The 20,755-nt window shown below is 41.5% G+C and overlaps 1 protein-coding gene across 3 annotated transcripts in view; it reads left to right on the plus strand.

Moving 5' to 3' along the window:
- The window catches only part of fbln2 (fibulin 2), a 153,524-nt gene that overhangs the window by 124,159 nt on the left and 8,610 nt on the right, over nt 1-20,755 (plus strand). For all 3 annotated transcript variants that reach the window (XM_057860635.1, XM_057860626.1, XM_057860629.1), the window contains 4 exons: nt 3,660-3,797; nt 10,868-11,002; nt 12,939-13,067; nt 19,183-19,308. In XM_057860635.1, coding sequence (XP_057716618.1) covers nt 3,660-3,797; nt 10,868-11,002; nt 12,939-13,067; nt 19,183-19,308 — 528 coding nt within the window. The remainder of the gene's footprint in view (nt 1-3,659; nt 3,798-10,867; nt 11,003-12,938; nt 13,068-19,182; nt 19,309-20,755) is intronic.

Below are 20,755 nucleotides of genomic sequence, written 5' to 3' on the forward strand. Positions count from 1 at the left end.
TCCCTGAGGCCATTTGTTTTAGGGGGTTTACTTTCACTTTCACATTTTTATCATACTTCTGGTCTTATTTCTACCTGGTTTCAGTCAGCATCAGATTCCCAGGTTTGTGTTTCGTATGGACTATAAAGACATTCCAACTCTGTATCCACAAGGCGGCCTGCCAGAGCCGTTTTAGTCTCAGTGATGCAATTACAGCAACGAACTCCATCTGGCGTTGCCTGAAACTATTCGCCACCGATGCATTATTCACTCCTGCACATATGCACCACGATTGATAATTCTTTGAGATAGTAATTCTCCTTGCACGTTGGGTCTTACTGTGCCAACAGATGCTGTTTGAATGACAAGAGGTAAATCCCTAAGAAATCAGGTGTTGAGAGAACTCTTGAAGAATAACACTAATTTCTGCTCAGGTAGACAGATGTGCATTCAAACACATTACAGAGGGCACTTATGGATAATTTCGATCATCAAAATTGGAAATGCATAATTTCGAAAATGATAGATGATTAGTAGAAGATTCCTATATATAAAATGTGATTATCTCTCACCTTTGAGCATTTCACGGGAGTGAAGAGCCTGCCTAACATGAGTTATTGAGTACCTTTAAACCGTAGTGCCATCTTGTGGTATCACGCGGCGTTACAGGTTCTAACAGCATTTTACAGCATGAAGACGGACTATCGTATTCCTCACTTTATTGAGCCAAGGCATATATTTTACATTAGAAAACAGTACCAACCATAATCACAGTTTGTTTGTTTTTTTTCAAATAACTATAGATTTTCAGATCAACTGAGTCAGTCGGCATACTTGATGATCACTCAGGTCCAAGGGCGTAGGTTTCGTCTCAATATTGTTAGGGACGATATAACAGCATTACCTACGTGTGCACTTTTTGCTAGGGACGGGGCATTAATAAAACCAAACAGATTGGGTGAAGGGGTTCAGGGCTACATTTCTCACGAATCACGAATATTTAATTAATGGATAGGCTAAAATAGGTGTCAAACCAATTCCACAAAGGGCCAAGTGGGTACCGCGCAAACAGTTTAACCAATTAATTTTCTGTTGAAATAAGCAGCACCTGACAAAATTTAACTGATTACCCATATAAGAGATCAGATTGGTCAAAAGGTGTCCTCTTCATTGGTTGGAAAGAAAACCTGCACCCACTTGGCCCTTTATGGAGTGTTTGACACCAGTGGGCTAAATGATCAATGCAAAAATAAATCTGTATTGACTTTCACGCTGAAAATTTACAACGTCTTAATCCGATATTTTTTCTTTAACCTAGTTGTGATAATTTTCTCCATCTTGTTTTGAGTGTTAAAGACTAGTTAACTGATTAATGGGTCAGGTTATTCCATTTACTTTAAATATTAAAAAGCATGTTTATTTCATAATACACGCGATATTTTATGCTCCTGAATTATATGGACCGCTTGGATGTGTGTGGAAGCGATCGCTATATTTATTTAGTTTTTTGAATCCCGCGCTAGAAAATGAGTGACTTCCGGCAACAGTCTCGAATTGAGAAAGAGGGCGCTGTGACGTGTACGGTAGAAGGAGTCCTCTTCACTATACGGCCGTACTGTTGTATGAGAAGAACTAAGGATTCAGCTGATTTTGCGGAATGATACGTTTATTTTTCGCATCTCGCCAGCCAAACGGCTGCAGAAAAATCTTGCTGTATGAGGGAGCGGCGTGTGCGCCTTTTTGGAGTTTCAAAAGGTTCCCATTCACTGTGGATATTGGCCAAAACAAGCCCTACTACTGTGGGACCATAGGACTTAGGAGGAAATGAGTAAACATCTTGTTTTGTAGTATGTCAAATACTGAGATCATTTTAATACGGAGGTGGCTTGCATTCAATTCAATTCAATTCAATTTTATTTGTATAGCCCTCAATCACAACAGAAGTCTCAAAGGGGCTTTACAGAGGCAATATGATACACAATTAGAAATGAAGCAACAAAGATGAATAGATACAGTTCAAGTCCTGGGTTTCCCCTATCCTTAAGACCCTCCATGCCGGCAAGGAAAAACTCCAAAAACTCCAGAGTCAATTGGGAGAAAAATGAGAAACCTTGGGGAGTACCACAGTCAGGAGAGATCCACTCCCAGGACGGATAGACAGGAACCCAGAACTGCTAATGGGAATTAGCAAGCGAAGTTATAGTCCGTAAAAATACAGTGGAGTAAAGGAGCAAGAAGAGGTCCCTCTAGTCAGATGAGACGGGGGTAGCAGCGAGGACGTCTATCCAGCCAGGGGTCCGAACAGTCAGGAGGCTGCAGCTGAAAAATAGCCCCTCCCCAGAGGGGAGGGGGGGAAAGGGGACACCGGGTGACTAGTGATGAAGAGACTAGACAACTAGATATTAACATTGGAAAATAGAAATAAAGTAAGACAAGTGGTAGGTAGAGTAAGAAAAGGAGATAGAACTCAGCGGCTGTACTGCCCCCAGCATTATAGCTTCTAGTGCAGCTTAGACTAAACTGTGAGTCTACTCCGACTTCAACTAGCCTAACCATGAGCTTTGTCGAATAGGAACGTTTTTAATCTAATCTTAAATGTGCAGACTGTCTCGGCTTCTTTAATAATAGCTGGAAGCTGATTCCATAAAACAGGGGCTTGGTGGCTAAAGGCTCTAGCTCCGACAGCATTTTGTGGCTGACATGCTCCTTGTCGCACATACCCCCGCCGGGCAAGCACTATACTCGGCTTTTTCTTTCTTGGTGTGCTCGATGTTCTGTCAAATTTTCCACCCGATCAGAAATTGCAACTTTGTGTTAAAATCAGCTGCGAATACAGCGATTACAAAGTAAACACTACAAACCTCCTTTAAATAAAGGACTACTTAAGTTTGATCATTGATAGGCAGGTAAAAGCTCTCCTCATGCACATTAGCTGCACGTTAGCTGCACAACAACTGCAGCCGCCCTCCTCCGGGGAACGAACTGTAAATTGCTCTCCGCTGGGCGGTTTGCCGATCAGCGAAGACAATCGACAACCCAGTCGTCATGTCAAAAATTCCGGGCTACTTATGTGTGATTTTCCGCATCGTAGACTTTGAAACATCACTCGGTTCGGGTTAGCATGTCGGCTAGCTGTCACGCCTCTTGGTTTGTTTACATTCTCCGAAGCCAGGGAAGGGAAATGACATAAGCCCGATTTAGGTGTCATATCGTTCGGGAGGTGCGACAGTAAAGTTGAAGTCGACAGTTTTGACCATTATGGAGTAATTTTGCCATGTCGTCCTGAATAAGTCATCAGCCAATCAAATGTGCGTTTGAGGAAAAAAAAAAATTGGACTGGCAAATTTCAGCAAGTGAAAGTGGGTCAATGTAAGTCTGAACATAAAGTAATTCAATAACGGTGGTAGGGTCAATTCTATCCTTACAACATTTGGGAAGACAGTCTAAACTACTTATATAACTGAAGTCCTTATATAATGCAAATAAGGTTGTTTAAAAGTTGGTGGGGACAATTTGAGTACCCTGAAAAGTTGGTCGTGTTTTGTCCCTACCGTCCCTATGCAAACCTACGTCCTTGTCACTGGATTATATTATTTGCCTGGAATGACTTGATTGTTAATCTGTGTTCTATTTTCAGTTAATCATGGACACGATTTGTCGTTTCCACTCTTTTTCCACAGATATTGACGAGTGTACTGAAGGGAGCCATGACTGTATGTCCGATTATGAGTGCGTGAATACAGAAGGCTCGTTCATGTGCAACCTCAAATCTCGCTGCTCCGTTGGATTTGAACGGGACGCACATGGCAACTGTATAGGTAGGAGGAATATTTTTCTGTGACTTTTTGGTTGTGGACTTCAATGCAAGACGGGAATTCAAAACTAATGTTGAACAAGACAGACGGAAAAGTAGTAGATCGTTAACTCATTCACTCCCAGCCATTTTCGCCCTTTGCTCCCGGCCGTTTTAGTGGAGTTTGACTGATTTTTGCAAGGCCCACAGAAAATTCTGGTCTATTGCTATAAAAACATGGAACCCACCAAAAGAAAGATTAGACTCTCTTCTTTCAGCAGAAAAAAAGAAAGTTCATATCTTTTTCCATTCTTCAGAAATCAGCATTAGAAAATAGCTTAGTTTGAGCAGTGTTCCAATTTCTGATGAAAAAACTGAGAAAATGTGCTTTTTGTAAACGGAAAAATTTCAAACATACAGTGCCTTGCAAAAGTATTCGGCCCTCTTGAACCTTGCAAACTTTCGCCACATTTCAGGCTTCAAACATAAAGATATAAAATTTTAATTTTTTGTCAAGAATCAACAACAAGTGGGACACAATCATAAAGTGGAACAAAATTTATTGGATAATTTAAACTTTTTTAACAAATAAAAAACTGAAAAGTGGGGCGTGCAATATTATTCGGCCCCTTTGCGTTAATACTTTGTAGCGCCACCTTTTGCTCCAATTACAGCTGCAAGTCGCTTGGGGTATGTTTCTATCAGTTTTGCACATCGAGAGACTGACATTCTTGCCCATTCTTCCTTGCAAAACAGCTCGAGCTCAGTGAGGTTGGATGGAGAGTGTTTGTGAACAGCAGTCTTCAGCTCTTTCCACAGATTCTCGATTGGATTCAGGTCTGGACTTTGACTTGGCCATTCTAACACCTGGATACGTTTATTTTTTAACCATTCCATTGTAGATTTGGCTTTATGTTTTGGATCATTGTCCTGTTGGAAGATAAATCTCCGTCCCAGTCTCAGGTCTTGTGCAGATACCAACAGGTTTTCTTCCAGAATGTTCCTGTATTTGGCTGCATCCATCTTCCCGTCAATTTTAACCATCTTCCCTGTCCCTGCTGAAGAAAAGAAGGCCCAAACCATGATGCTGCCACCACCATGTTTGACAGTGGGGATGGTGTGTTCAGGGTGATGAGCTGTGTTGCTTTTACGCCAAACATATCGTTTTGCATTGTGGCCAAAAAGTTCAATTTTGGTTTCATCTGACCAGAGCACCTTCTTCCACATGTTTGGTGTGTCTCCCAGGTGGCTTGTGGCAAACTTTAAACGAGACTTTTTATGGATATCTTTGAGAAATGGCTTTCTTCTTGCCACTCTTCCATAAAGGCCAGATTTGTGCGGTGTACGACTGATTGTTGTCCTATGGACAGACTCTCCCACCTCAGCTGTAGATCTCTGCAGTTCATCCAGAGTGATCATGGGCCTTTTGGCTGCATCTCTGATCAGTTTTCTCCTTGTTTGAGAAGAAAGTTTGGAAGGACGGCCGGGTCTTGGTAGATTTGCAGTGGTCTGATGCTCCTTCCATTTCAATATGATGGCTTGCACAGTGCTCCTTGAGATGTTTAAAGCTTGGGAAATCTTTTTGTATCCAAATCCGGCTTTAAACTTCTCCACAACAGTATCTCGGACCTGCCTGGTGTGTTCCTTGGTTTTCATAATGCTCTCTGCACTTTAAACAGAACCCTGAGACTATCACAGAGCAGGTGCATTTATACGGCGACTTGATTACACACAGGTGGATTCTATTTATCATCATCGGTCATTTAGGACAACATTGGATCATTCAGAGATCCTCACTGAACTTCTGGAGTGAGTTTGCTGCACTGAAAGTAAAGGGGCCGAATAATATTGCACGCCCCACTTTTTTATTTGTTAAAAAAGTTTAAATGATCCAATAAATGTTGTTCCACTTCACGATTGTGTCCCACTTGTTGTTGATTCTTGACAAAAAAATTAAATTTCATATCTTTATGTTTGAAGCCTGAAATGTGGCGAAAGGTTGCAAGATTCAAGGGGGCCGAATACTTTTGCAAGGCACTGTATCATCGTTGTATCGCTTTATCGTCAGATCATCGTTATCGTGAGCTTTGTATCGCAAATCGTATCGTATCGTGAGGTACCATGAGGGTCCCACTCCTAGTGTTTACCAACCTTCAAATTTTGTATAAATGCAAAATCATATTGGACGTATTGCCTCCTTGGCTGCCAGTCTCCGCAAACATGTTTTACATGTCGGTTGGCCCTCCTCCTCTAGCCGCGGCCGTCTGTAACTTTTCTGTAGCCGAAGTACTCCCATACCAACGATTTCGCTTTCTTCGATGGGGGAAAAAAGTTCAGGAGTTTCACCTCCTTCAGCCATCGTGTAGCACGGCTGACTCACTGACACTGAGCAACAACCGGTGGGGAAAAAGGTTGAGCCTTCCAGCTGCAAGTGAGGGATATTTTCATGCATTTTTGGGACACAAAAAATAGCTAATACCTTGGGGAGGGTATGACAGAAAATTTTTCGGTTTGAAATCTTGACGTTTTCATACCACAGTTTACCTTGAAACCGGTAATCGGCACATGTCTAGTCATAAATCACTTTGTGACTTTCCACCTCCATAATGATTCGTTCATCGTCTGGCCCCACCCATTTTGACGGATGCGTCTCCGGCAAAAATAGAAAATAGCCCAAACCATCCGGCACGGCGGAGCTTGTCCGCAGTCAATCCGCAGCGGAACTGCAGCCGGTATATTTTGAACAATATCATAGAATGGAAACGGATTGGCTCCGCCGCTATATCTTGGCGGATCCGCACCACACACTAGGAATGGGAATTGGTAAGATTTTTACGATTCCGATTCCATTATCGATATTGCTTAATGATTCGATTCTATCAATTCCCTTATCGATTCTAATTTGGACTAATGGACTGTATGAGGTTCTGGGTTCAATATGTTTATGGTTCATTCGCCTCGGAATGTCTGTTAGAACGGGGTTAGAACACAAGGAGCGGAGAGTGGAGTTGGTCTTTGGCACTTTTAATCCAACTTGGCAACAGGCAAAACTATATACGGGCAATGGCACTTTATATGACAATCATTCAATGAGCAGATGAGAGCGTGCGTGGAAAGACGTTGATGTATTTGTATGTGTGTGGAAGAAGACTGGAATGTGTGGGTATATGTGGTTCTGAAAGGAAAGAAAATTACATCATATTAGTGCTGATGCAATAAACATCGCAAATTGACTGTAGAGCAATCAATAACACACATACATGACTCGTAATATTATCATGACTAGGGATGGGAATCGAAATCCGATTCCAATTCGGAACCGGTTCCGAGTGTTTCGAGGCCTCGACATCACAATGAAAAAGCCATAACAATCCCTTTAACGATTCCTAAAGACGCGTATCGTGACGTGTCTTGTTGTCCAGACGCATCAAACTAGCATGGCGCCAAGAACCACTCGCTCCAAAGTTGGACTACACTTCACCAGGAAAGTGTGAAAATGAAAGGTTACGACGGGTAAGCACGAGCATTGCAGCCATAAACATAACAATGACAGCACGTAGGTTCAAACGCTCGAAAGTGTGTCTTCACTTCACGAGGAAAAATTACAACAAAACGACTTGCAGTCATTGCAAAGTGGAGGTAACTGCATCGGGAGGGAATACGACTGCGCTGTCCTCACAGAGAGGCTAAAGCTCAGTTCTGGCTATACAGCTAGCTAAACTCCCAAATGACGATGTAGAAGACGTTGGTATAATTTGCTGACTTTATTCAACCATCACTTGAAGAGTGAAACTAAGAATAGAAATGAAACAAATCAATTTCGTCCCCAATAACGAACAGGTTTGCATCAACGTAAATCAGCGATGATTAGCTGCTAATAACAGTATGGTTAGCATTCGTTCGCTAGCATTAGCACATCGTTCAAACCACTACACAACTGGATTTAAGTGTCCGATCGCGAGTGGAAACACAACAACAACCACACAAAAGATGATACATACAGGCGTTGCCTCTGTAGATATTAACATTAACAAAGAACGTAGGCTCGTTGAAGTGTTTCCCTCTCTCACTTCGCTCGCTCACTCGCTTGGATGCGGCATTTCTTCGGGTGCCCAAACTGCGGCCCGCGGCCCAAATACGGCCCGCCTCCACATTTGGTCCGGCCATTTTGATTTTTTTTTTTTTTTTTTCTCAATCGTGTTATTTATTTCCTGGCCTTTTTCCTTGAAGAATTCAGAGAGGGTTATTTGGTTATTATCTATTTAATTAATAGTGTTTTTATTATTAATTATTATTATTATATTATTATTTTTATTTTATTTACTTTCATTTCGTGAAGAATCCAGAAAGGGTTATTTGATTGTGGCTTTCTGAAAAACAATAATTTTTTGCATTTATGCACTTCTGCAATCGTCACACTTTTTCTGTTACAAACTGACCCCGGCCCCTCATCAGAGAAGGGAAAAGTTATGTGGCCCTCACAGGAAAAAGTTTGGGGACCCCTGCTTTAACACATATTGCCAAACGCAGAACAGCAACCTATCTGCCAATATATACCAATATTTTTTATTTCTATTAGATAAATGTTTCAGTAAAATGTTACACATTCTTGTGTGTTTGCCACTTATTGCCACAGTTAACATTGATGCTTTGGGTCTCTTTTGATTTCGTTGTGAGTTTGTAAGGTTGTGAGTTCTGATTAAACAAACTCGATGCCAATCAAAACGTTTGTTCTTCTTTTTCCCCAAATTAGAATCGATAAGAGAATCAATAAAGAATCGAAACGTTAAGCAATATCGATAATGGAATCGGAATCGTAAAAATCCTATCAATTCCCATCCCTAATCATGACACAAAAGTGCGGGGGCTCGAGCACGCGCGCATAACTAGGAAGCACGCTGTGTGCACGTGCGGTCATCTTGGCCATAAAAGTGGCAAAAACTAAGCACTTTACACTCATGTGGATGTACAACATCATTTTAAGATGCTAAACTAACATTCCCTCTTAACACAAATGTGCAACGCGAATATAATGTAAACAACGCTCTCCTCGACGCAGCGAGAACGAGCGGGAGCAACCAGCCGACGTAACAGTAAAAACATGAAACGGTTGCGCTGTTAACGGCTCTAACTTATCATAAGAACTTTATGGCATGAAGAGGAAATACTTAACATTCGTTCATGGACACACACATTAATCCTATATTCTCGGTCCCAGTACACGCAGCGCGCATGACATAGGACAATAACAGGAACTAACTGGTTGCTATCGGAATGAACGCATACCCATGGAATCTTCCTAACAGGAGGATTAAAATTGCTGATAAAATAGTTTTGGAATATTTTAGATGCATATATGTTGTATTTTTCGTACAGAGTATTCGTCGAGGAATGCGATAGACCCATTAATAGACGTTTTTGGAAAAATCGCCATTTCATGATTTTCGTCTCATGAATAATGACATGGCCAGTAAAAGTCAATGTAAATTAACTCGGTGACGACTCCAGGTTACACATGATGAGAAGTCTCGCCAATGGTAATTATTAAAGCTGGGAATCTTTGGGCACCTAACGATTTGATTACGATTACGATTCAGAGGCTCGGATTCGATTATAAAACGATTATTGATGCACCCTTCCTTTTTTTTTTTTTTTTTTCTTTTTAATGTTTTGTACATTAGTTCCAAAACTGTTCAAAAATCCTCTCAGGGTAAACCAAACCACTATTTAAGTATCAAGTTAACATATAACAGTAAACAAATATTCAAAAATAAAAGTAAATAAAATACTCCAGTCTCCATTCTGTATCAGCAGCTTTAAACTACATTGAATTAATTTAATGTTGTAAATCAACCGTTACAGTTGTTAAAATTGCTCCCGTTATTCCATAATTTCCCTTCTGTCTACTTTTGACATGTCAAAGTTTTAAAACTGTTCCATCATTTAAAGATAGATTCAAGACAAGATTTTGCCGACTTAGGAGTATTTTCGATAAAAAGTTAATTAGGTTCGCTACAAAAGAGCCTTCTAGAGAAGTCTACTGCTTTAAGATGGCGGCTGTTTACTATCTCTGTTCAATAATACATGTTCTAACACCGCCGTCATCTGTCATTTTGCATCTAGTTCTACATATATATTATATCTACTGTAGCTGTATGTTTGTAGCAACTAGCAACTGGGCGTTGTTTGTAGCGACTGGGCGGCTGTCGGCCGCGTTCAGGTATGATTGTTTTTTTATCTAGCGGCATGAGTTGAACATGATATTTACTCTCGGTCCGTTCCTCATTGCGTCCCAAAGACCGCACCTACTGTGTTTTACTTCCGCTTTACCTGGTATAATTCAATAATCAGAATTTGGATGTTTTTGAATCGTTCTCGAATCATCCACGGCCGAATCGCGAATAATCTAAGAATCGGAAATTTCGCACGCCTCTGGTAATTATGTTGCCGTGCTTGCCGATTCGTAAGTGTGTAACATGCGTAAACTTTAAAACGGAAAGGTTGGAACGGTTAAGAGAATCGTTACATAAATTTCCAAACGATTCCATGGAATTGGACCACTCAGAACCGGTTCTTTCTCGAATCCCATCCCGTACCGCACACTCATCCATTATAATTTGGCCTCAAGACTCTTCTTTACATGTCCTTAAACAATCATCAACAAACATCAGTCTCATTTTAAGCAATCTTTGCCAGCAGGTGACTCCCGGATGACAGCATGGTGTGACACACAGGTGAATGAGTTGCAGGCTACAGGGACATAGGGGTTAAATGTCACATATGCAGGAGATCAGAGAAGATACTGTTGGGGGATACAGGGGGTGATATATTAAAGACAATCCTGTGTCCTCCCTGAGTACAAACTGATGCTGTGGAATTAGCCCCGAGGGGCAGGAAATGGGACAAGTCGAGGCAGCCGACGCCACTGTAAAAGTTCAACAAGAGCTCTGAAAAAAGGGAGAAAATCCGACACGCTGCTCACGTCTTTAAATTTTACTACTATGTGATGTTTTTCCTTGGTATCTGAACGTGCTTCAAGTCCCACTGCCTCTTTGGTCCTGTCTGCTCACCTCTCTTTGTTTCTTTCTGCACAAGACACAGATGAATGTCAGACTGAACCGTGTAGTTCAGGCTTTGACTGCATCAACACAGTGGGGTCCTACACATGCCAACGGAGGATAATATGCGGCCGTGGATATCACATCAGTCCTGATAGAAGCAGATGTATTGGTAAGATTTGATGTAGATAATTTAAACATCAACATCATTAAAAACAGGAGCCCTTTTTGGGCAAGAAATTGTGAAAACGTGTAACTAAGGAGGTCAAGGAAAATATTGTAACCCTTTACCAAACAAGTAACAGGATAAGCACTCGAGTGTAATGAAGTAATTTTACATAAACCTCCAAAATTCCAATTGTACTTGATAGCAGCGTGGCTCGGTGGTAGAGTTGTTGGTTCGATTCTCTGCCCTGATGAACTCGCCTAAGTATCCTTGAGCAAGATACTGAACCCCACATTGCTCCTGGTGCTGGGTCACCAGTAGGTAGATGGCACTGTAGTGTAAAGTGCTTTGAGCACCTTGAAAGGTGGAAAAGCGCTATACAAGTACCATTATTCCTGATTGCTGTGCCAGACTGATCTGCAGCTAAATCTGCCTAGTTAAAGCAGGCACTGTTTTTTCATTTGTGTGATTTTGCAAACAGATAACAGTTGATGGTGATTTTATGCACAAATGTGTGAAATTCCAAAAGGTTCAGATACTTTTTCATACCACTGTATGTTGTCCACAACCAACAACATTTCATGGGTATTCGTGGCTGTGGAGGTGAGTGGGAATATGCAGGTATGGAGAAGTGTAAACTTAACCAAAAATTGATGGAAGATGGTTTAATTAAGAGGTGTTTAGCCTCTGGCGAAATTAACAATAGTGGCAGGTGCAATGTAGGGATGTAACAATATATCGAAAATATATCGCAGTAGTTTGTCGCCCAAAAGGTTATCGATATTCTCCCACCAACAATCGATATATCATTTTAAAAAGATGTCAAGGTTTAAAAAATAAATTAAAAAAAAAAAAAAAAAAGGAACCAAGAGTTTGCTGCCAAAATCCAAGATTGGACATCTAGGGCTGTCAGTGGCACTGGAATTAGAGCATTCACAGCCAGTCTTTTGTGGGCATTTACGGGTCACATCCTGTTCAATTTAGGGTATTTACAAGTTACTTCCTGTTGATTTTGGGTCACTTTCTATTAATTTAGAGACTTTCTCGAGTCATGTTTTAGTAACCCAAAATCAACAGGATGTGTAAATGCTTCAACAGGAAAAGGAAGTGACCGAACATGAACTCGTTGCTTGGCATTGGCTGCCATTGACAGCAACAAATCACATCCGATTGAAGTGGTTTGAATTCGTTGCCATCCTACCTGTTCAAATGAATTGGACATCTACTATTGATCATTCCTGTTCACAGCAGAATGATGAAAAGAGCTAGTTTTATTTTTGTTTATTGTTTTTTTGTTTTTTTTGTAGAATATCCTAGAATAATTTCCTGGCCCGTGTATTGATAATTGTTGTATCGGCATATCGTAAGATCATTATCGTGACCTTTGTATCGCAAATCGCATCGCGAGGTACCCAGAGGCTCCCACTTCAAGTGCAAAGTTTGCATCATCATAAATTGTTGCGACATGTTATGGGCTTAAATTAAATTTTTAAGGTCTTAAAAAGCATCAAATTTGACTTTTTAAAAGGGTGCAAAAAACCCAGATAAATTATATTGCCAATAAGACATTTAGTAGTTTTCCATCAAAACAACCAGCTCTTTTTCATACAAGAAAAAATCTTGCCAAAATATTTCAAGACCAAAAATTTTTGGTGGAGAACTTCTCGAAACACATAGCTCATGCTTTTTTTGTTGTCTCTCCAGCTAACAGCTTATGTCCATGATCAATTAAAAATATTTTTTTTACCTTGAATGTTTAATTGTACCTAACAACACCTCTTTAAAATCACTTGGTACTGCATATGCTAGTTTTTCACCAATTCTTACATTATAGTGCTGTAGCTTAGGCAATCATTCGCACTCATGTAGTCAAACTTATTTCTGATTGTAACAACTGATTAATATTCAGTCCCTTTCTTGAATGTCCCTTTGTGTGTTGTAGATGTGGATGAGTGCCAAAGTGGCGCTCATCGATGCGGAGAGGGCCAGCTGTGCCACAACCTTCCAGGATCTTATCGCTGTGAATGTCAGACTGGTTATCAGTACGACTCCTTCGGCCGCATGTGTGTTGGTATGTTTGTCACACACTCACATAGGTTTATACTGAGCTGAGCAAAATCTTAAGACCAGCTGAAAAATAGCTAGATTTTACTTTTTGCACGTTTGGCTCTTAATGAGGTTTTGACTAGAGCTACAATATGCAAATGCAAGAAAAGGGGAGTGTGACAAAAAGCACTTTGAAAAAGTAATTTATTGAAATCAACTTGCTGAAAAAGGGTGTTTGTCAGCTGATCAAAAGTTTAAGACTATCATTCAAAAAATGATGAAAAAAAACCTCTCCAAAGGACTCTGTAACGAGTGGCTCATTAATCACTTGAAAAATTTGTTGAGGCATGCTTGATGCGAGTGTTTCCAGGAAGCTTAGATGGGGACATTGCTCAAAGTGGTGAAGATGGTTTCATGAAGCGCATCAACCGTGGAACTGATGACCATTTTAATAAACGTACCTTGTTAGCCATCCCCAAATGTTACACGTAGGATGGTCCAAAAGCGTGATGTTATTCTCTCTGAAGAAGTCCCTCGTCAAGCAAGCATTGTGAACCGCAGTGTTGTCCTGTTAAAAACCACACAGACGAACATCCTCAGTCATCTGCATGTAACCAGGCGCTGTTTGACGACCCTGCACCCCACTGGATGAAAAACCACCCCTGATCATAATCAACTGTTCCGGGTAGAAAAAAAATCAGTGGCATCTCCTTGGCTTGGAACGTTGGAAGCCATCTGGAGAAGTTTTCAATACATTATATTTCAAAGTATTTTTCGTCACACACCCACTTCTTGCTTTTGCGTATTGCAGCGTTACTTAAAACCTCATTAAGATCCAAATGTGCAAAAGTGTCTCCCCACTGTTTGAGTTTGGACCTCTGAACGTGCAAATGAAGTTGGCTGGTAGAGCGAAGAGTCCTGCCAGAGTTACGGATGGTTAAAAATTTCTGATAAGTAAGAAGGAGCCTGGCCATTAATAGAATTAAAAACAAACAGTAAAAGTTTAAAATCAATTCTAAAATGGACTGGAAGCCAGTGGAGCGATGATAGCACGGGGTTAATATGTTCACGTCTAGGTGTATCTGTTAAAAATCGAGCAGCAGCATTTTGAACAAGTTGGAGACGAGAAATTGAGGACTTGGGAAGACCAACATAAAGTGCGTTGCAATAATCCAGCCTTGAGCTTATAAAAGCGTGAATTGCTTTTTCCAGGTCGTGGCGAGTAAGAAGAGGCTTCACTTTGGCCAAGAGACAGAGCTGGAAAAAACTTGCTCTTACAACAGAACTAATCTGTTTTTCAAAGTTGAGCCTGCAATCGAATATCACTCCGAGATTTTTAACGTTTTAAAAAAGGGAGCCAGAGTGCCAGGTTTGGGCTCAAGGGCATTTAACATAGAAGGTGTGCCAAAAGTAATATATTCAGTTTTGCTTTCGCTAAGATGTAAAAGGTTTTGTGCTAGCCACTGCTTCACATCGGATATGCACTCCATTAATTTAATGAGAGCAGTTTGTTTGTTGGGTCTCGGGGAGATACAGCTGCAGGTCATCAGCATAAAAATGAAAAGATATGTTATATACTTGAAAGAGGGCACCTATTTAACAAGCTCAACGATGTGGATTGAGTGGACTTATATGAAGCATATAATAAAGACAAGTATTTTTCTATGTTATTCTTGTTTGAAAATATCTGAGTGGGACAGTAACATGTTTAAATAATTTTATTTATTTATTTATTTGTCTGAACATTTTTTCTGTATCGGATCGGGACTTGGTATAAAATGTGAAGTGTTTGAAATGGTTTTTGTATTTTGCACAGGAACAGTTGCTGCAACAGTTAATGCACATTTGTATGTAAAAAAATATAAAATAAGTAAATGTAAAATGGCATCTAGTTTAAACGGAGATGTTTTTAAAAAAAAATTTAAATGGTAAAATGTTGACATAGTTGAGGTATCGCAATACGTATCGCATCGCCACACAGGTAGCGGGATACGGATCGGATAGTGACAAAAGCGGATCGTCACAGCCCTAATCTACTGTACATACTGTACAGAGTGACCCAAAAAAGGGGAGCTTTTTAACAATCAAAAAACAAGAGTTACAAAAGAAAAATATTTTATTCATTGTAAATGAAACCTCAACATGCCGTTAAAGAAACATTTACAGATTAAAAAAAAAAACAAGAACAAAAAAATGTGCTTCAAATGGCGCCCTCCTGTACGAACGCATTCTTGAAATCTGCTGTTGACCACTGTTGGAAAAAAATGGGAAATTTTGAAGTGCGTATTAGCTGACATGTTTTCCGAAATTTCCAGGTTCGCGGTGAATCAGTAACAGGCACACTTTTGCAAAATAGACAATGTTTATTGATTAGAAAGTGCAGAATAAAGCAAAATGTCCCTTATAAATGAAAATCGCTTACCGTGACAAATGAGCAGGGAGCCAACACACTCCGGCAAGGCGGCAAAGGAACAAAGCCAGGCGATCCGTACGTGACCCACTGGCGGACTTCACGGGTCGCCCGGAAATGTCTGGTTTTTGTAGGGACGCGCCCCGCGGAGGCGGGTAGGCCAACCTCCGTCTCCGAGCGACGCGGCCCTGCCTAATGACAAACATTAAAGCTACTTTTGGTTCAGCCCCCTTTAAAAAGGGTTTTTCACATGGGACAAATGAGCTGTCCTGCAACAGATGCAACAAATGGTAAATATGGGTGCAAAACAAGTTATCTTGTGAGATTCCCTTCTAGCTATGGGACCCAGGCGTGTAATAAAACAATACTATGGTGCAAAATAAGTTATCTCGTGAGATTCCCTACTCAAGAGCGTCTCCTAACTAGGGATGGGAATCGAAATCCAATTCCAATTCGGAACCGGTTCCGAGTGTTTCGAGGCCTCGGCATCACAATGAAAAAGCCTTAACGATCCCTTTAACGATTCCTAAAGACGCGTATTGCGTCGTGGCGTGTCTTGTTGTCCAGACGCATCAAACTAGCATGGCGCCAAGAACCACTCGCTCCAAAGTTTGACTACACTTCACCAGGAAAGAGGGTGAAAATGAAAGGTTACGACGGGTAAGCACGAGCACTGCAGCAATAAACATAACAATGACAGCACGTAGGTTCAAACGCTCGAAAGTGTGTCTTCACTTCACGAGGAAAAATTAAAACAAAGCGACTTGCAGTCATTGCAAGGTGGAGGTAACTGCATCGGGAGGGAATACGACTGCGCTGTCCTCACAGAGAGGCTAAAGCTCAGTTCTGGCTATACAGCTAGCTAAACTCCCAAATGACGATGTAGAAGACGTTGGTATAATTTGCTGACTTTATTCAACCATCACTTGAAGAGTGAAACTAAGAATAGAAATGAAACAAATCAATTTCGTCCCCAATAACAAACAGGTTTGCATCAACGTAAATCAGCGATGATTAGCTGCTAATAACAGTATGGTTAGCATTCGTTCGCTAGCATTAGCACATTGTTCAAACCACTACACAACTGGATTTAAGTGTCCGATCGCGAGTGGAAACAGAACAACACAAAAGATGATACATACAGGCGTTGCCTCTGTAGATATTAACATTAACAAAGAACGTAGGCTCGTAGTAGTGTTTCCCTCTCTCACTTCGCTCGCTCACTCGCTTGGATGCGGCATTTCTTCGGGTGCCCAAACTGCGGTCCGCGGCCCAAATACGGCCCGCCTCCACATTTGATCCGGCCATTTTGATTTTTTTTTTTTTTTTCTCAATCGTGTTATTTATTTCCTGGCCTTTTTCCTTGAAGAATTCAGAGAGGGTTATTTGGTTATTATCTATTTAATTGATAGTGTTTTTGTTATTAATAATTATTATTTTATTATTATTTTTATTTTGTTTACTTTCATTCCGTGAAGAATCCAGAAAGGGTTATTTGATTGTGGCTTTCTGAAAAACAATTTTTTACATTAATGCACTTCTGCAATCGTCACACTTTTTCTGTTACAAACTGACCCCGGCCCCTCATCAGAGAAGGGAAAAGTTATGTGGCCCTCACAGGAAAAAGTTTGGGGACCCCTGCTTTAACACATATTGCCAAAGGCAGAACAACAACCTATCTGCCAATATATACCAAATTTTTTTATTTCTATTAGATAAATGTTTCAGTAAAATGTTACACATTCTTGTGTATTTGCCACTTATTGCCACAGTTAACATTGAGGCTTTGGGCCTCTTGATTTCGTTGTGAGTTCTGATTAAACAAACTCGATGCCAATCAAAACGTTTGTTCTTTTCCCCCAAATTAGAATCGATAAGAGAATCGATAAAGAATCGAATCGTTAAGCAATATCGATAATGGAATCTGAATCGTAAAAATCCTATCAATTCCCATCCCTACTCCTAACTATAGGAACAGGGTGAAAAACAATAGTTGTTCACAGACATAAAAACAATAGAAGTTGTTACAATCTATGTCACAGAAGCAATCATACATCACAAAAGCATAATGTAATATTTTCCCCCATCACATGAGCAAGTGGCAGCACTGCGAGATAGTGACCTTAGGCAAGTAAGAACTCTAACATTTTAGTAACCATGGTGAATTCAGGATGAATTTCACGATATCCCCACCGAGATGTTGCAGCAATGAGGAATCTCAACAACAGATAAAAAGAATGCCTTCGTACAGGTGGATGGCATCTTTTTTTTTTTTAACCTTTCCTATTTAGCTGCTCGACACGGTCAATGGAAATCTGAGTGCCCGATTGGTCTGAACAGTTTTAATGTATCACATGGGAGTAAGACGTACTCCCATTGCGATTATTTAACGTGCCTCGTTTATTAAGAGAAAGAAGCAAACAGAAAGGGGTTATGGAGGGACAGAAGAAAAAAGGAGAAAGAAGAAGCACAAACAACAAGAAGAAATGCATCAAACGCCTACACTAACTGAATATGTTGGTGCTATCATTAGCCAGTTGTATTTCCGGTTGACACCATGTGGGGGGCCCGATGACCAAGGAAAAAGAGGAGAGTCAGAAATGAATGAATGAATGCATTATTTAGACATGAGAAAATAAAAAAATGTGTGTGTGAGTGTGTCTAATTCCACCTAGTCATGCATGAATCCCATTAGGCATGTGATAGTCTTGCAGACGAGTGGAAATGCCGAGCGGGAGCTGCCCCAGGGCCACGCGCCTTCCCCAGCCAATCGGGGGAGGCGAGCCAGCGCAGCCCGCAGTCATCAACCCTAGGATCCAGGGTGGTCCCCTGGGCCATCTGTGCCCCCATCAACTGGCCCTCAGGGATGGGATGAGGGGACCTGGCACTACCCCCCACGCCCGCCCCCACCAGCCAATGAGCCACTGCCACAGCCCCCCAACCGACACGGCACACCACCGGACTCCCATGGCCCACAAAGCGCAGGGCAGGATCCCCACCCAGAGCAGGCGATACTCAGCCTACACACCGACACCCAGCCAGCGATCCACGCCGGAGCACAGGAAGGGTACCCAGGGAAGAGAGAGAGGAGGCCACGCCCAGGGAGCCACGCCATAGAGAAAACTGTGGGACTGACCTAAAGCCCTATTACTGTGGCAGCCATTACCCAGCACCGTAATGGGATTATGTGGGGAGGGTAATGCAGTGTATGCAATAAAATAGGACAGCCCGGCTTAGGGCAGTGGGACCGCCGCATGGAAGTTCCCAGCCACCAGTTCCCACCGTCCCTTGCAGATACCCCCCCGTGGAGTATGACGTATATGGTGTTATGGTCTGGTTAAAAAAGATGCAGGAACGGCGGGGCCTTCTGTGAGGAGGCAACTGTGATGTCACGCCCCCCCCAGCATGTCCCATCCATCCCACAACCTCGGTGTGTGATGCGGGCCATACTGCGGGCCATACGCGGCTGTAAGGCCCGGTTCAGATTCTCCCCGGAGGCATGATGGCAGGTGGACGCCATCTAAAGGACGTAATTACACACACACAAAAAATGAAAATACCATCAGTGTTTCTTAAATGGCACATTTTAAGGTTTCAATTACTTAGAATGATAGATTTTTCCATTACTCTTGGTTTTATTGGATTGTTTAAAAGTTATCGTTTTTTTGGGGAAACCCTGAGTAAAAGCTAAAACGTGAATCCGCCCTGACCGAGGTCGTCTTTTTCTTAGATGTAAACGAGTGCTGGCACTACCCTGGCCGTTTATGTGCTCAGACCTGCGAGAACACGCCGGGCTCCTATCAGTGCTCATGCACCACCGGATTCCGCCTTTCCAGCGATGGCAATAACTGTGAAGGTGTGTTTATTATTCATTCATTTTCTGTACCGCCTATCCTCAAGAAGGTCGCAGGGGTCGCTGGAACCCATCCCAGCTAATTATGTTCAGGAGGCAGGGGAACACCTTCAACTGGTTGCCAGCCAATCATAGGGCATGTGCGTATTAATACTTGCTATAGTAGGCGTGGACGCATACATTTAGGAATTTTAGTGAATGTCAGCGTATTTTTTTTGTTGGGTTAAAGCAGACATGTCCAAAGTCCAGCCCGGGGTCAAATTTCATCCGGCCCCCAGCCTCTGTCATAAAATCAGTAACGTCTGGCCCGCACACAGACTTAATAAATTGGTCAGCTGTACTGCTACCAGCATATTAAGTAGCTTACACACTAAATGGTGCTCCTCATTTACCAACTAAAAGGCAGCAGCACTCTAAGCAACATTACCCATGCATGTGACCCCTTACTTCCAATTTTCTAAAATGGCGACTATCAACAAAAAAAAAAAAGTTGACTGCGACTACCGACGCTTTAAGGATAGGTGGAAATTCTAGGTGGAAAGAATATTTCTTCACTAAAATAAGCAACAACTGTGTCTGCCTCATTTGCAAAGAGACAGTCGCTGTTTTTTAAGAGTTCAATGTGAGGCGATATTACCAAACAAGAAATGCTGACGTGTACGACAAGATTACAGGAATGATACGCAGCGAGAAATTGAAGCTAGTTTAATTTCACAGCAGCAGTATTTCGCATCAGCCCGAGAGTAAAAGAGAACGCCACAGAGGCTAGTTGCGAGAAATTATTGAATTTAAATTATTAATTAAAAAAATTAATACAGCAAATGTGACACAAAAAATGGCTTGCTAAAATTTCCTTAAATATATTGTTCTACGTGAAGGACGTCAGCCAAGGTCGGCCCCCCCACATTTTTTCCACACCAAATCTGGTCCCCTTTGCAAAAAGTTTGGACACCCCTGGGTTAAAGGGTATGTAGTGGCAAAGGGGGTGTGGGACATCAATAGAACCGTTATGTGCCAAGATAACAAATATTGATAAAGTTAACAAAAAAATCAATCACATTAATGAGCAATTATCGAAAATAGATTGAAAATGACGAATGTTTCCGAAAGTGTTCCGGAAACAGCCGAATGGGGCGGGGACGTCACGACAAGTGAATGAAAGTCGAGGCGGAGCCAGGTGCCATTGTTTTTTATCGACGAGAGAGTTGCCTTCGGGTTTGTTTGACCAAAACATCACTAGAATGGTTCAAAACTGCTGTGCTATCTGGTGTACAAATAGCTATTTATCGGACTATAGTATCCATGAGTTCCTGAACGCGAGAAAAAAAAAGCTGGACTACGCAGACAATGGGTAAAGTTCGTCCGTGCAAAGAGGGCTAATTTTCTAGACACAGCCTCCGGCACGGTTTTCTGTGGTACGCATTTTCCACCTGAAAGCTTCTCGAACTAT

Source organism: Corythoichthys intestinalis, chromosome 2, assembly GCF_030265065.1.
Source record: "Corythoichthys intestinalis isolate RoL2023-P3 chromosome 2, ASM3026506v1, whole genome shotgun sequence".
NCBI classification, from domain to species: domain Eukaryota; kingdom Metazoa; phylum Chordata; class Actinopteri; order Syngnathiformes; family Syngnathidae; genus Corythoichthys; species Corythoichthys intestinalis.